The following is a 16,876-nucleotide window of genomic DNA, read 5'->3' on the forward strand; positions in this document are numbered from 1 at the left end:
TCCAACGCCACAGTTCAAAAGCATCAATTCTTCGGCACTTAGCTTTCTTTATTGCCCAACTCTCACATCCATACATGACTACTGAAAAACCATAGCTTTGACTAGACAGACCTTTGTTGGCAAAGTGATGTCTCTGCAGAGTGAGTTATTGCAGCATCATTTGGAAACAAACAACAAATAGTCAAAGGACTATTATATTGCAGTTAGTTACACTGATCTAGACCTACACATATTAACACAGGCAGATCTCAAGCCACTGAATGGAAAACTAGGTACAGAAGGATACTGGGTTATAATGTTATTTACATAGTTTTAAGACATTCACAACAAAGATTTAAAACAGTACAACAAACAGCAGCCCTCTGTGTTTGCAACAGGCTGTTACGTAGGCATCCAAGTGTCCATAGGCTAGACTGCCCAGTTCTGTCTGCGCCGAGCAGGTAAGAGATGAGGAGCTCGGGCACCGACAGAATCAAAGCATCTACTGTCTACAACTCTCCTAGAAAATCGCACTGCTGATGTTTCTGAAAACCACACTCAAAGTTTGGTTTCTTGGGTTGCTTAGTTAAAACTCAGGGTGTATATTCGAGACCTCCTCAGACTTCTTGTGACTATATGAGGTCTTGAAGATCAGACTGGGACCTTGACTTGCTTTAGGTGGGTATCATTTTGAAGAGTTTTCCTACATGGTTTTTAAATGCAACTGATCCTAGCATTCTTTTTGGCATTTTTACATTTTCGTCAAGGTTTTACAAAGAACACTCGCAGCACCCTCAGGAGCTCAGCGCTGCCTCCCACACCACCCCAGTCTACAGTCACTGCTGTTGTCCCCAGTCTTCCCTCTGGCCTCTGGTTTTCTTGTCAAAAAGTGATCAAGCTCTCACACATCTCCGTGGGCAAAAAAGCATCATAGAAAAGATTGCAAAGTATTTAGAAAGTCTCAAAATTCATTCATTAGTTTAAATGTTTGAGTAGCTCGGGGGTCCCAGGGCTGGTGCCAGCCCTGAGCAGCTGAGGTGAACAAAATCAAACCGGTTGCTGCCTTGTGGAGGAGACTCAAATGATTACAAAGAAGTGAAAAGACAACTGTGACAGCCAGAGACCACATGAAGGACATGAAGGACATCAGACCCAGACAGGCATTCAGGGAAAGGACCTCTCAGGAGATCATGTTCAAGCTGAGATTAGATACAAAAAGTGCTAACTGGTGTGTGTGTGTGTGTGTGTGTGTGTGTGTGTGTGTGTGTGTGTGTGTGTGTGTGTGTGTGTGTGTGTGTGTGTTGTGTGTGTGGTGTGTGTGTGTGGTATGTGTGTGTGTGTGTGTGGTGTGTGTGTGGTGTGTGTGTGGTGTGGTGTGTGTGTGTGTGTGTGTGTGGTGTGTGTGTGGTGTGTGTGTGTGGTGTGTGTGTGTGTGGTGTGTGTGTGGTGTGTGTGTGTGGTGTGGTGTGTGTGTGTGTGTGTGTGTGTGTGTGTGTGTGTGTGTGTGTGTGTGTAACTCCAGTCCAGAAGGAACCTCGGAACCAGGCCCTGTGGTGGGACGAGGGCCTGGGGCTGGAAAATGTGGTGTGGTTGAGGGGAGCTAGCGGTTGCAGAGAGGCTCTGCTAGGGAAGGAGGTGTGAGGTGATGGAATTTACTTCCAAAAAGCTTGGGTGGGGGGTGCTGAAAGGAGATTTGGGGAGAGAGTTAAAAATCTATGGAGATAGATAAAAGCAATTGTAAAAAAGGAAATGAAATGTGAGAATTTAAAACTTTTAGCACTTCTGCCTTATGGATTCAACTCTATTATTAAGCTTTATATTTTCATAAGTTTCATAACTTTGTGTTAAGTGAATTTTAAATTACAGATTCATCAATATAGGATTTGATATTGAAGTAACTCCATTTTACTTAGGTATTCAATGAATAAACTGCTTTCTACTAAAGTTGTGTTAATCCCATTTAGATTAGAATAAGAGTATTTAAGTACATGTAAATCTGTCTACTATTTTCCCTCTTTTTCTTATGAAAACATTCTGATTTTTTCTAAATATATGTAACAGGGTGCTGGAAAATAGCAATTCTTTGTAAAAGTATTAGGAAGATACTGAAACAGATATGATATTAAAAAATGCCAAGTAATCTCTTTAAAGATAGATATCTGTGGTTTGAGCAAATAATTGAGATGTTAAATGGCCAAATGAGCCAATAAAAGGGGATCAGCTGAGAACTTTCTTTGCAAAGTTAATAAATTTTTGACAATGTCTATGTTTTTATTTTAGTTAATAACTAAACAGAAGCTTTCTTTCCTACTTAATTTATTAAAAATCCTGGACTTTAAATTGTGTCCTGTATTATTCATAGAGACGCAAATCTGTTTGGTTTAATTCAAGTAATTTTCTCTAGTTTCTGCTAAAATTAAAATTACAGCTAAGATGCTTTGAAATCTTTCATATAATCAAATGGAAATATGATTTTAAGCCACCAAGAATACTGAATTTAAATGATGCAATTTAAAAACTTTGGGTTTAAACTTTGGGTTTGCATTACTGTTGAGGCTATAAAATGACTTTCCTTTCTTACATGCATTCTGCTCAGGGTACTTGGCCTGTGGTCATACTTCTGGCCCTAGAGAAATGTGCAGAGAATTCAAGGATAGCCAGTGCTCATTAAAGAAACTCATTTATACTAGCCAGAAAGTAAGAAATAACCTCAACCCCAAGGAATGGTTAAGGGGATGATTAAATTATTTCAGCCACATGATAGAGTATTAGTAACCATACAAAAGTGTATATGAAACTTTCACAAGGGAAAAAGTGTTTATGATATGAGAACAGGATATTATTTTTTTTTTGAGAACAGGATATTAAATTACAAGGAATATGATGAACTATATAAAATTTCTTGCATAGAAAAAAGTATTGATAGTGTGTAATCCTGAATTGTAGGAGTGCTTTTCACTTTTATATACTGCTGCTGCTGCTGCTAAGTCACTTCAGTCGTGTCCAACTCTGTGCGACCCCATAGACAGCAGCCCACCAGGCTCCCCCGTCCCTGGGATTCTCCAGGCAAGAACACTGGAGTGGGTTGCCATTTCCTTCTCCAATGCATGAAAGTGAAAAGTCAAAGTGAAGTCGCTCAGTCGTATAAAGAGTATGATTTCTTTATATGCAGGGATAATGTTACTTTTTTATAATGAGAGCCTACAATGGACCCTGTTTTAGGTGATCATAGCTTTTTTTTTTAACTTGGCTCAGAGATAGGTGAATTGACAATTATTTGAAAGCATCTCTAACTGACAAGATAAAGATGGGTGCAATCTTTGTGCACCTCCTTGGTCACGACCTCTACTCAGGCGTGGGGCAGGTAAGGGTGTCCTAGGAAGCAGTCCAGAGCTCCTGCATCAACCTCTTCTCTGGTTTTCCTTTGGTTTGGACAACATACCATCAGGGTCTGCTTGGACTGGACAGGTGAACATGAGTCTTCCCCAGAATCATGTGACTGGAATTATTGAACTGGAATGCAGATGTTGAAGAAGCAACTTCTATAGAAAACTGCTTATGATATTCTTAAGAAAGTTCTATATAGAGCTTAATTCTGGGGGGAAATTGACCTGTTATTCTTTTCCCCCATGATCCACAAATGTTAGGTGTGTATTGAAAAGTGTCCTGTCATTTTACAACCATCTTGGTTAAGTGGTCGATCTCTTGCCTAATTACATTCTTATTGCCCTGCCTTTGTTCTTTTAATCTTTTATTTTACTAAAATGAATTCTTAAATACTAAAAACAAGAACTTGTGTTATATAGATATTACTCAAAAAGTACAGTTTTCACTTTTTCATATTTTCAAATGACTGTTCTGTCTTCAAGTCTGTAAGAAAAAAATTGAAAGAAGTAATGGTTGATTTAAATATCAGTTAATGTGCAGTTAAATAAATTTGAATCCAACACTATCAACAAAAAAATGTACCTTACTTTCCTGTAATTACTAGAACACTTTTCTACAGGAAAAATTCAGTATATAGAAAACCTGAACGTTAAACGATTCTCATTTGAGTCAGACGCTTGTGTGGATGCACAATTTAAGGCGAATAAACAGTGCCTGCTCTTCCAATGGCAGAATACTACTTTGCATCAACAGCGTGAAGACGTTCTCCTGGAACAACTGCCTGCCTGCTTCCCTGCAGCAGGACAGGTGTTCAGATGCTGCACCCGAGAGGGGGCCAGGAGAGCGTGGGACAGTAGTTTTGGGGGTCATTGACTCCCCTACTCAAAGCAGGAACACAAGTTTAAGGTGCTTACCAAATCCCCTGAAATCCACAGCAAGAGCCCTGTATTAGGAACCCCTGACCCAGCAGAAGCAACAAGCACAGATTAGCCAAACAGATTTAGACCTATTCAGGTACTTCCTTTGATTTAAAAGGCATTAACTGACCTCTCATGCTGCTTTAGATAATGGCTGTATGTGCATTGAAAAGGTGAAGTTTTGTCACCTCTTATCCATTTAACTTGATGCCTAACCTATGATGGGTTCTGACCAAACTTAAAACAGCCCGCTGGCATCTGGGTGGTGACAGCAAAGGACCACGTTCCTGGCCGCCGGCCCCCTCAGGGCAGCGCGCCCTGAGAACATGGTGCTCGGCAACCGCAGGGAGGACAGCATTCCAGGGCAGGTGGGTCCGTCTGAGGCAGCCCCCCACCTGGGTAAAGCCAAGTATCCTGCAGACACAGCTGGAGCGCCCGCCCCCAGACCTGCAGCTCATAATGGCTGTATGTGCATTGAAAAGGTGAAGTTCTGATACCTACTTATCCATTTAACTTGATGCCTAACCTATGATGGGTTCTGACCAAACTTAAAACAGCCTGCTGGTGTCTGGGTGGTGACAGGAAGGGACCACAGCTCGTGTGTCCAGGACAGATTCCACCGATCTTTTCCACCAGAACAGCAGATGTGCAAATTTATAAATAAGTCACTGACAGGTGAACTTGCTCTGATTCAGCAGGGTAAGCACAGATGATCTGCCAGCTGACTTGGGATAACAACTGACAGAGAAATGAAAGCACGGAAAACAACCACATCTACCTGTTCAGCTAAAATTAGAGCGTGCTCACAGAAGCAGAATATTACGTCAGTGAAACATGCTTGAGTATCTTAATGAAATAAGGCTTGTGTCTCCAGGTATGTTACACAGACAACACATTCAGTCTAAGACCTGAGGCCAAGCATTTATCTACACCTTCAAGATGCAGTGCAGAAAAAACAAAGACACTAATTGGAAAAGATACATGCACCCAAATGATCATTGCAGCATTATTTACAGTTGCCAAGATAGGGAAGCAAGCAACCCAAGTGTCCAACAGATGACTGGATAAAGAAGATATGGTATATATATACCATGGACTACTACTCAGTCATAAAAAAGAATGAAGATTTGCCATTGGCAGCAACGTGGATAGAATTGAAGGGCATTATGCTAAGTGAAACAAGTCAGACAGAGAAAGACAAATACTATATGTCATCATTTGTATGTGTGAAATCTAAAAAATATAACAAACTAGTGAATATACAGACTCACAGATACAGAGAACAAACGAGTGGGGAGAGGGGAGCAGGGGAGAGGCAGTTAGGGTTAGGGGATTCAGAGGTACAAATTATTATATAACATAAGCTACAAAGATACATTGTAGCTTGGGAAATATAGCCAATATTTTATAATAACTATAAATGGAGTTTAACCTTTAAAAATTGTGAATCACTACATTGTACACATTACATGCACACCTGTACATATAATATTGTACATCAAATACAATAAAAACTTAATAAAATGAAAGTGAAAGATAAAATAGTAAAAAAAAAAAAAAAAAAGATGTGCAAAATTCCACCAGAAAAGAAATGCCTGCATTCTGGGGGGTGGAGTGGGACCCTCAGGAAGCGCTCATGAACCAGGGGGAGAGCCTAATGCATCTGTGTCTTTTTAAATGGTTCCACAAAGGTACTGTCTCAAACAGAAGCCACTAGTCATCATTCCCAATCTCTCATTGCGATTTGTTTTAGGGTGAGAAGTACTTTAATAAAATCCACATTTAAATAGTGGTTTTTCCTTTAAAGTGCACTTAAGGAACAATGAGACAGTGTTTCTGTTCTACTTAGAAAAGAGCATTTGTGAATTTTTAAAATCACTCCTGGAGGTTTTTCATGCAGTGCAGAAGCAGCAGTTCCCTTAGTGAGCAAATACGGGGCACAGGTTCAAGAGGGAAGCAGAGGACATGTGACAGGCAGACATTAGTGCCCTAAGAAGGCCTCACCTGTGTTTCTGAGCAGGACTGTCAATCCCAGCTTGGGCCATCAAGTCATTCACGTTCTTCTGCAGGTCTTCAATGCGACCCCCCATTTCTTCCAGTACAAGGTCAAGGAGAGCAGAACATGGGACACGGGCACCTAGCTGGGTCCCTCAAAGGCTGATGGAAACGCCCTGCGGTGCGCATGAGAGGAGGGAGCCGAAGGCACAAGCACCTCAGGGCAGTGCTCGCTAACCGCGTCCCACGCGGGCTTGGAGCTGCTGTTAATCCTGGCACTGTGCGCCCAGCTCTGAAAACTTGGCTCCCTTTCTTTGCACATGCATTCTAGGATGTGAGCTTGTCTGGTATGTTTAACTGTTTTAACCAAACTCTAATCAGCATGTAAATACGATGAAAATTACCTCTGTTTAAAACAATTTCCTACTGTTTATTTTTATCATGTTCAAGAATCTTCTTTTCCCTGTTGGGCCCCATTTGCAGGATCAAAAGTTGCAAGTAAAGGGTTCCCTCAGCAAATGATGCCCATGCGTTTTAAGGCAGGAGTTTAATTGTGTGACGTGACTTCACTTGGGGAAGTCTTAGGGCAAGTGTCCCTTTTTCTGGGTTTTCATAAACCGGAAACAAACATTCTACCTAACTTTGAATTCACGTCTAACCAGATAGTCAGCTGCTGAAGTCACAAAGCAAAACAAGGCCAGGAGAGCCATTATAAAGATCCCTAGGTTGGAGACCTTCCCAGTGCATGTTCAGGGTCAGACTGAGGGAGTACAAACGCTACTGAGCAGACCATCTAGGTTTATTTAAGCCTGCTGGAAAAGCCCATTGGATAGTATGTACTGTATGTATGTCCTGTGCTTTATCCCTGCCTTACATAAATGCCCTGCATTGCTGGTCAAGCAGGAAGTATCAGGATCCTTTGTAAAAGCACAGATGGAAACACCAGGAAGCTCCGGGTCAGCAATTATCCACCAACAGCAGAAAACAAGAAGATAGTCCACGACAGTTCAACAGTCCAAAAGCATTGCAGTGTTTGTTATGAAATAGAAAAGGATATTTCTGAGGTTTAATGTTGCCGTCAGAGCTTGAAAATGTTCTTGAAGTTCCTGAAATAGATTTTCTGCCTGAAAAATTGAACAAGACAAGTGAATATATATTTACGTGTGATGCAGAGCATTCTAAGAACCGTGGAAGGGGAACCATCCCTATAAACAGTTAGTTGATTTCTTGTTTGATGCTAATTTTTTTTTTTAATTGAAGTACGGTTGATTTACAATGTCATGCCAATCTCTGCTATACAGCAAAGGGACTCAGTTATACATACATTCTTTTTTCATATTATTTTCCATTATGCTTTGTCACAGGATATTGAATATAGTTCCCTGTGCTGTATATTAGGACCTTGTTGATCCATTCTACATGTCATAGTTTGCATCTACCAACCCCAGACTCCCACCCCATCCCTCCCCCTACCCTTGGCAACCACAAGCCTGTTCTCTGTGTCTATGAGACTGTTTTGTAGATAGGTTCATCTGTGTCATATTTTAGATTCTACATATAAGGGATATCATATGATGCTTGTCTGTCTGACTTCACATGGTATGATCATCTCTAGGTCCAACCGTGTTGCTGCAAATGGCATTACTTCATTCTTTTTTATGGTTGAGTAGTGTTCTATTCCATACATACATGTACCTGCGGAGAAGGCAATGGCACCCCACTCCAGTACTCTTGCCTGGAAAATCCCACGGACAGAGGAGCCTGATGGACTGCAGTCCATGGGGTCGCTGAGGGTCCGACACGACTGAGTGACTTCACTTTCACTTTTCACTTTCATGCATTGGAGAAGGAAATGGCAACCCGCTCCAGTGTTCTTGCCTGGAGAACCCCAGGGACGGGGGAGCCTGGTGGGTTGCCATCTATGGGGTCGCACAGAGTTGGACACGACTAAAGCGACTTAGCAGCAGCAGCAGCAGCAGCATGTGCCTGCTGCTGCTAAGTCACTTCAATCGTGTCTGTTTTTCACAGAGGCTGCACCCTACCATTAGTTGATTTTTCACATAGTGAAATGGCTTTCCCACTCAAAGAGTAAAGAAAATCAACCAACAGCTTCAACCAACAGCTGGAACAGTGACAGCCAAAGGGTAACCAACTAAACAAGCAGGCCTGACCCTTAACGCACACCGTCCACAACAATTAACTCAAAGCCATCAGACATTTAAATACAAGCAACAAACTATCAGACGTCCAGAAGATAGCATAGGAGAAAATCTCTAACCTCGGCTTCTCAAAGAATTCTTAAGGAGTTTTGCTAGGGTCCCCAGAGCACACCGCGTGGGTGCACGCTGCCCCTACACTCTTGGGTGCTTGTTCACCGGGAAAGGGTTTGCAGAAACCTGTTAAAGGGCCAAACCGGAACACCATCCCTGTGACTGACGGCGGGCATACTCAGGCTGCCCTGAATTTCCAGGTGGAAGTCTCACCCCGTCCAGGACACACTCCCTCCCCGCACAGTGTTATCTCCGCTTTAGAGCCGAGAACCGAGGTGGGTCTCCCCTGGACTCTGCTTTCCTGTGTGGAGGCAGGTCCTCTGTCTGGAGCGCTTCCGGCGGGCAATCAGGTTTGGATTTTTTTGGTCAGAAAAACGTGTATTCAATTGTGTACACCTAACCACGTCTTAATGAGACTACCAGCCCTGGGCCGTCTCATCTCTGGCACTGCAGCACCTTTGCAAATGGGAAGCAGCTGGGGGTGGGTGGGGGTGGTGGCCCCTCGCGGGCTGGGTGGGGGGCGAGGGTGTCCAGCCTCGGGCGCGGGGCATCCGTCCGGGAGCGGCGCTCGGCGCGGGAGGGTCCCCACTCACCACGTCCCGCAGCGCGCGTCCGCCGGGTGCTTCGGGGCTCCGTGCGTCCATGTCTGCGGCCGGCGGGCCTGGGCTGCAGGCAGGCCGGCTGGTCCCCGGCCGGCCGCTCCGCGGGGTCCGCTCCAGGGCCGGCGGCGATGGCCGGGGACGCGAGGAGCAAGACCCGAGCGGCGCGCGGGTGGCGGCCTGGGCGGGGCGGGACCTCGGCGGACAGGCCTATCCCAGCGCCACTGTTTATTTTCATTGCTTCAGAGCCCAGAGTGAGCACGATCTTTTAATGATCATCCTGGCAGAGAATGCACAGCATAGAAATTGCTGTTTTACACGTTTCTAAGGCACGGTGCAGTGGCATCAGGTACCACCGCGTTGCTGTGTGACCAAGACCGCCATCCACTCCCTGAGCTTTCTCCTCGCCCCAAACCCCGGCTCTGCGCCGGGGACAACACCTCCCCAGCTCCCCAGCCCCTGGCACTCACCCTGCCACCAAGCAGTGTGGTCACCTGTCCACTGGGGGGTCCTGGAGGCGGGGTGGGGATGCGGGGGCGGGGATGGAGTCTAGCCGCAGCCCACATTCGCATTGAGGTCCTGGTTCTTGTGATCTTCCACCCAGGAGACTCTCCTCTCCCTGAACCTCTGCCATTTCTGCCCCCAACTTTAAGATTAAGAATAGTTTTGTTCTGGGAATTCCCTGGTGGTCCAGTGATCAGGACTCCAAGCTCTCACTGCCAAGGGCCCAGGTTCAATCACTGGTCAAGGAACTAAGATCCCACAAGCCTCCTAGGGCGGCCAAAAAAATAAGAAGAAGAAAGAAAGATTAGTCCTGTCGTGTGACCAACGCAGAATGGCCAACACTTGAGTTTCTGCTCTGATTTTTTGAGGATCTGGAAGGAAGACATCACTGCCGCTTTCTCTCCCTCTGTGTCCTGCAGGCCTGTCTGGAACGTGGCTCTGGGTTACTTCATGGGTGATGGCCCAGGACCCTGTGTTTGGCAAGTACCTGCTTTGTTTACACATCTGCACCTCTCTGCAGGCAGGGCTGTGTCTGTATGGGTGCCCCAGCACCCCAGGGGTCTTGGCTGAGTGACCACACAGGGACATCTGGCTGCTGGATGTGTGTTGAAGCACAGCCTTGCATGCAAAGAAACCCAACATCCTCTTTCTTCAGGAGAATGCAAATCAAAACCACCAGGGGAGCCACTTCACACCCATTGTAATGGCCCGAATCAGAGGGATAATGACAGGTGTGGGCAAGGAGTGGCAGAGTCTGAGTGTCACACCCAGGCGGGAAGGTGCGTGGTGCAGCCAGTCTGGCAGGTCCATAAAAAGTTGAACATAAAGTTACCAGACAACCTCAGTTCTGTCTCTGGGTATGTGCCCGAGGGAAAAGACAGCATATATCCACACAAAAACGTGTACAGAAAAGTTTATAGCAGCATTATTGACTATTAATGATAGTCAACAGGTGGAAATAGCCAGATGTCCACCAACAGACAAATAGATAAACAAAATGTGGTCCCTCCTCAGGATGGAGTACAATTCAGGCATAAGAAGGAATAAAGCCCTGACCCATGACACAGCGTGGATGAACCTGGGGAGCATGATGCTCAGTGAGAAGCCAGTCACCGGAGGATGAGTGGTTAGACTCCACTCACAGGACACGTCCAGACTGGCAGATCCATAAAGACAGGAAGTGGAGGGGGAAGGGGAGAGACTGCATCATAGTTAAGGGGTTTCTTTCTTTCTTCAACTGTAATCTCTGTGGTTCAGTGGAAACCTACTCAGAAACTCTCTGATAACCCTGAGAACCCAATCTCTACTGGAGAAATGGGATCTCTCATTCTCTATCTAGCACCTACACTCTTTAAGAAGGGGTCAAATTCTTAGTTCTGCCTTTGTGGAACGCAAATTTATTAATATGGAAATGAGAATCACTCAACAAAAACTCATTTTGTTAAATATATTAAATCCCAGGAACTAGGTTCAGGGGAAAAATTTTCTAATGAAGCTGATCTTGCAAATCTACAACAGGAGAGTATTCAATTGTGCTGTGAAGCAGCAGAAACTAGACGATGCTTCACTGGTGCAAAGACAGGCTGGGGAAGAAAACAGTCTGGGTAAGAAGTACACAGGGCTTCCCTGGTTGATCAGTGGTAAAGAATCTACCTGCAATGCGGGAGACCTAGGTTCGATCCCTGGGTCAGGGAGATCCACTGGAGAAGGAAATGGCTACCCACTCCAGTATTCTTGCCTAGACAATTCCATTGACAGAGGAGCCTGGTGGGCTACAATCCATGGGGTCACAAAGAGTTGGATGACTGAGCGATTAACAGTTTCACTCTCACTCACAAGAAGTACACAATGGAATCAAAGACACAGACCACAAGAGCAGCAGCTAAATATAAAACAAAACTTTAAATCAGAAATCTAGAATGTTAACTCTGACAGATGAGAACATTGGTGTGACCTATGTGACCCAACCACTAAGGCTGAAGAAGCTAAAGTTAACGGTTCTATGAAGACCTACAAAAGACCTTCTAGAACTAACACCAAAAAAAGATGTCCTTTTTATCATAGGGGACTGGAATGCAAAAGTAGGAAATCAAGAGATACCTGGAGTAACAGGCAAGTTTGGCCTTGGAGTACAAAATGAAGCAGGTCTAAGGCTAGTAAAGTTTTGCCAAGACAACTCACTGGTCATAGCAAACACCCTCTTCCAACAACACAAGAGATGACTCTACACATGGACATCACCTGTTGGCCAATACTGAAATGAGATTGATTATATTCTTTGCAGCCAAAGATGGAGAAGCTCTATACAGTCAGCAAAAACAAGACCAGGAGCTGACTGTGGCTTAGATCATGAACTCCTTGTTGCCAAATTCAGACTTAAATTGAAGAAAGTAGGGAAAACCACTAGGCCATTCAGATATGATCTAAATCAAATCCCTTACAGTTATACAGTGGAAATGATAAATAGATTCAAGGGATTAGATCTTGAGGGATTAGTGCCTGAAGAACTATGGACGGAGGTTCATAACATTGTACAGAAGGCGGTGATCAAAATCATCCCTAAGAAGAAGAAATGCAAAAAGGCAAAATGGTTGTCTGAGGAGGCCTTACAAATAGCTGAGAAAAGAAGACAAGCAAAAGGCAAAGGAGAAAGGGAAAGATATATCCATCTGAATGCAGAGTTCCAAAGAATAGCAAGGAGAGATAAGAAAGCCTTCCTAAGTGATCAATGCAAAGAAATAGAGGAAAAGAATAGAATAGAAGGATTAGAGATCTCTTCAAGAAAATTAGAGATTCCAAGGGAATAGTTCATGCAAAGATGGGCACAATAAAGGACAGAAATGGTATGGACCTAACAGAAGCAGAAGATACTAAGAAGCGGTGGCAAGAATACACAGAAGAACTATACAAAAAAGATCTTAATGACCCAGATAACCACAATGGTGTGATCACTTAACTAGAGCCAGACGTTCTAAAGTGTGAAGTCAAGTGGGCATTAGGAAGCATCACTATGAACAAAGCTAGTGGAGGGGATGGAATTCCTGCTAAGCTATTTCAAATCCTAAAAGATGATGCTGTGAAAGTGCTGCACTCAAATCAGGAAATTTGGAAAATTCAGCAGTGGCCACAGGACTGGAAAAGGTCAGTTTTCATTCCAATCCCAAAGAAAGGCAATGCCAAAGAATGTTCAAACTACGACACAATTGTACTCATCTCACACACTAGTAAAGTCATGTTCAAAATTCTCCAAGCCAGGCTTCAACAGTATGTGCATCAAGAACTTCCAGATGTTCAAGCTGAATTTAGAAAAGGGAGGGAACCAGAGATCAAATTGCCAACATCCTCTGGATCATAGAAAAAGCAAGAAATTTTCAGGAAAACATCTACTTCTGCTTCATTGATTACACTAAAGCCTTTGACTGTGTGGATCACAACAAACTGGAAAAGTCTTCAAGAGATGGGAATACCAGACCACTTGACCTGCCTCCTGAGAAATCTGTATGCAGGTCAAGAAGCAACAATTAGAACTAGACGTGGAACAACAGACTGGTTCCAAATTTGGAAAGGAATACATCAAGGCTGTATATTGTCACCCTGCTTATTTAACTTATATGCAGAGTACATCATGCAAAATGCCAGACTGGATGAAGCACAAGCTGGAATCAAGATTGCCAGGAGAAATATCAATAACCTCAGATATGCAGATGACACCACCCTTATGGCAGAAAGCAAAGAGGAATTAAAGAACCTCTTGATGAAAGTGAAAGAGGAGAGTGAAAAAGCTGGCTTAAAACTCAACATTCAAAAAAAGAAGATCATGGCAGCTGGTCCCATCACTTCATGGCAAATAGATGGGGAAACAAAGGAAACAGTGACAAACTTTATTTTCTTGGGCTCCAAAATCACTGCAGATGGTGACTGCAGCCATGAAATTAAAAGACGCTTACTCCTTGGAAGAAAAGTTATGACCAACCTAGACCTCATATTAAAAAGCAGAGACATTACTTTGCCGGCAAAGGTCCATAGAGTCAAAACTATGGTTTTTCCATTAGTCATGTATGGATGTGAGCATTGGACCACAAAGAAAGCTGAGCGCTGAAGAATTGATGCTTTTGAACTATGGTGTTGGGGAAGACTCTTGAGAGTCCCTTGGACTGCAAGGAGATCAAGCCAGTCAATCCTAAAGGAAATCAGTCTTGAATATTCATTGGAAGGACTGATGTTGAAGCTGAAGCTCCAGTGCTTTGGCCATGTGATGCAAAGAACTGACTCACTGGAAAAGATGCTGATGCTGGAAAAGACTGAAGGCAGAAGAGGGGGATGACAGAGGATGAGATGATTGGATGGCATCACCAACTCGATGGACATGAGTTTGAGCAAGCTCAGGGAGTTGGTGATGGACAGGGAAGCCTGGCATGCTGCAGTCCATTGGGTTGAAAAGAGTCAGACACGACTGAGCGACTGAACGAACTGAACTGAATGTAAGAGGAAGTTCTATCCTCTGAAGCATGAAATCCAGCGGAAGTGGCCAGATGCCCCTCTGAGTCCATGTGAATGGCTTAATTTCTAAGGCCTTCAATCTAAGATGCTGCTGATTTTAAGATGCACCATTATTGCCAGAAAGGGAAAAATGCTGCCAATTAGCTGTGCTGTTTTTTATGTTATATTCATTAAAAGAGTTCTTTTATAGTTATTGATGCTGGGTGATGGATACATGGAGTTTACTGTGCTACGATCTCTACTTTTGTGTATGTTTGAAATTCTCACTTAAAAATTCTGTAAGAAAAGAAGAGTTCTTTCAGGGTACTTATTTGAATATATAGATTTTTTTAAACTTTCTATTTTATACTGGCATATAGTGATTAACAATGTGACGGTTTCAGGTGAACAGTGAAGAGACTCAGCTATACATATACCTGTTCTCCCCCAAACTCCCCTCCCATCCAGGCTGCCACATAACATCAAGCAGAGTTCCATATGCCATATAGAAGGTCCTTGTTGGATATCCATTTTAAATATATCAGAGGATACACAGATTTTAGGCATAGAATTTTTTTTGCTTCCTTTTGTTGGTTGTTGCAATATCTCACAATTTTAACTTATTTTTTTTTTAAATATTTCCTTTATTTATTTATTAGGCTGTGCCAGGTCTTAGTTGCACCATGTGGGATCTAGTTCCCTGACCAAGGATTGAACCCAGGCCTTATGCATTGGGAGTGCAGTCTTAGCCACTGGACCACCATGGAAGTCCCTTAACTTCTATTTTTAATGCAACATAAGCACCTATTTTTTAACCCACTTATTATTTATTATGAAATTCTGGCCCCATTTATAGTAAGTGACTTTCCCAGAAGCAATTAACCTGAATCATGAGGACTTCCTGTGTACGTTGTGAATTTTGAAACACTGGTTCTCAGAGCTGACTGTACGAACGAGCCACTCCAGGAGGCTGCCTAGACTCAGCCCTGTAACATCGGTCAGCAACCTGAAAAAAAAAAAAAAAAAGCTTTCCAGGGGTTTCTTTGTGCGAACAAGTGGTCAAACCTGCAGAACGAGAAGACTTAAGAAAACAGAAAAGGGGGAAGTGGCTTAAGCCTCCCACAGGTAGAAAGGGTCTTCATTTTCTCAAACTTGGACCAAGATCAATGTCCTACTGCCAGTTGTTTAGAACTTGAAACAAGATAGATTTTTGAAAGATTCTTTCTTTTGCCTGCTCAAAACGGACTTTGATTTCTCCCCCAGGCCTCGCGCTGACCCTTGGGGCGGCGACAGGACCCGGTCTACGCGGCCACCCCCTGCAGAACAGGCGGAGCCGGGCCACGTGAGCCCGTGGCCCAGAAGTGGCTTTGCCAGGCAACTGTTTCCTAACCTGGCCGACCCCTGACTTCGCCCGGGTCCCGCCCCACCTTAATGGCTCGCACTAGGACTCCGCGGAAACTGTCCCGCCGCCGGGTGTGGGCGGGGCCACGTATTGTGACGTCACTCAGAGGCGGGGCTCGATGCGCGGACAGACGGACTGACCAGAGGACAGACTGCGAGGATCCGGCCGCAGGGGTGAGCCGGGAGGGGTCCGCGGAGCACGTGGACGCGGGTGCCGCGCCGAGTCTGCCCGGCCTGCGGCGGGGGTGAGGGGCGGCCCCGGCGGCGCGTCCACCTGGGCCGGGCCCCCCTCTCCTGGCCCTCTGATCCCCAGGCTGTGCGACCCCCACCCCGGGAACCGAGCCCCGACCCGGACGGCAGGTCCCCCTGCCGGCCCCAGGCTGGCGGCCCGCGCCTAGCTTCTCCCGCGGAGCCCGGGGTGCGCGCCCGAGGAGGGGTCGTGCCCCGCGAGCGAGCCGGCGGTGCGCCCTGGGCGCGCGTCCTGGGCCTCGGGCCATGCGCGGGGCGCGGCTTCTCCGGGCGAGGCGGCCCGGCTGAGTCCTTACTTCTTTTCCTCTCTCCAGGCCCGCGGCGGAGGATGGTCCCGGGCGGCGGCGGCACGTGGGGGTGACAGCGCGCGCCGGGAGCCCGGGAGCGCGGAGGGCGCGCGGGCCGGGTGGACGTCAGTCGGCCGGCGGGCCGCCGGGCGAGCGGAATGGAAGCGGAAGGCTTGGGTTGGCTTCTGGTCCCGCTGCACCAGCTGGTTTCCTGGGGTGCAGCCGGTGCCATGGTCTTCGGAGGCGTGGTGCCATACATCCCGCAGTACCGGGACATCCGGCGGACTCAGAACGCCGAGGGCTTCTCCACCTACGTGTGTCTGGTGCTCCTGGTGGCCAATATCTTACGGATACTCTTCTGGTAGGTGGGGTGCTCCGCGCAGATGGCCTTCTCTTGTCTGCGTGAGGCCAGTGGGTGGAAGTGTCTGTACTTCCTGAGAAGGAGCTGTGAAACGATGAGACTATTTCCCAGGGAAAATGGTAGGAATGGAGAGAATCTCGCATAGTCTCAGATCTGCGTTTTCATTTCGTGTGGCTCCTACCTTCACAAGACACCCAGGGCCTTCTCTGTGGGGCTGGTCTAGGACTGGGTCCCTGCCTTCAGGCATTTGCGTGCCATTTGGGGGAAGTGGAGAGAAAAGGAAGGGAGTTCATGAATACCAGTGACCGAAGGCGGTCAGCAGGAAGGACAAAGCATTGGCCACTGAAAGCTGTCAGGAGGGGCGTCTGAGCCGGACAGGAAGCAGTGCTCCCGGCGTCTGCCTTGAAGGGCCGCTTTTCCTGCCTTCTCTGTTGTGTGTGGGGTTTTA

The 16,876-nt window shown here is 45.7% G+C and overlaps 2 protein-coding genes across 4 annotated transcripts in view; one reads left to right on the forward strand and one right to left on the reverse strand.

The window, feature by feature from the left end:
- Positions 1-15,004, reverse strand: part of HSBP1L1 (heat shock factor binding protein 1 like 1) — a 20,802-nt gene extending 5,798 nt beyond the window's left edge. The window contains exons 1-3 of the mRNA XM_070778616.1: positions 9,142-15,004; positions 7,336-7,402; positions 6,288-6,381 (exon numbers count right to left, since the gene is read on the reverse strand). Coding sequence (XP_070634717.1) covers positions 6,288-6,381; positions 7,336-7,402; positions 9,142-9,192 — 212 coding nt within the window. The 5' untranslated portion in view covers positions 9,193-15,004. The remainder of the gene's footprint in view (positions 1-6,287; positions 6,382-7,335; positions 7,403-9,141) is intronic.
- Positions 15,005-16,099: 1,095 nt separating this feature from the next.
- Positions 16,100-16,876, forward strand: part of SLC66A2 (solute carrier family 66 member 2) — a 41,144-nt gene continuing 40,367 nt past the window's right edge. For all 3 annotated transcript variants that reach the window (XM_070778612.1, XM_070778613.1, XM_019986961.2), the window contains exon 1: positions 16,100-16,428. In XM_070778612.1, coding sequence (XP_070634713.1) covers positions 16,226-16,428 — 203 coding nt within the window. In that variant the 5' untranslated portion in view covers positions 16,100-16,225. The remainder of the gene's footprint in view (positions 16,429-16,876) is intronic.

This window comes from Bos indicus, chromosome 24 (assembly GCF_029378745.1).
Source record: "Bos indicus isolate NIAB-ARS_2022 breed Sahiwal x Tharparkar chromosome 24, NIAB-ARS_B.indTharparkar_mat_pri_1.0, whole genome shotgun sequence".
NCBI lineage: Eukaryota > Metazoa > Chordata > Mammalia > Artiodactyla > Bovidae > Bos > Bos indicus.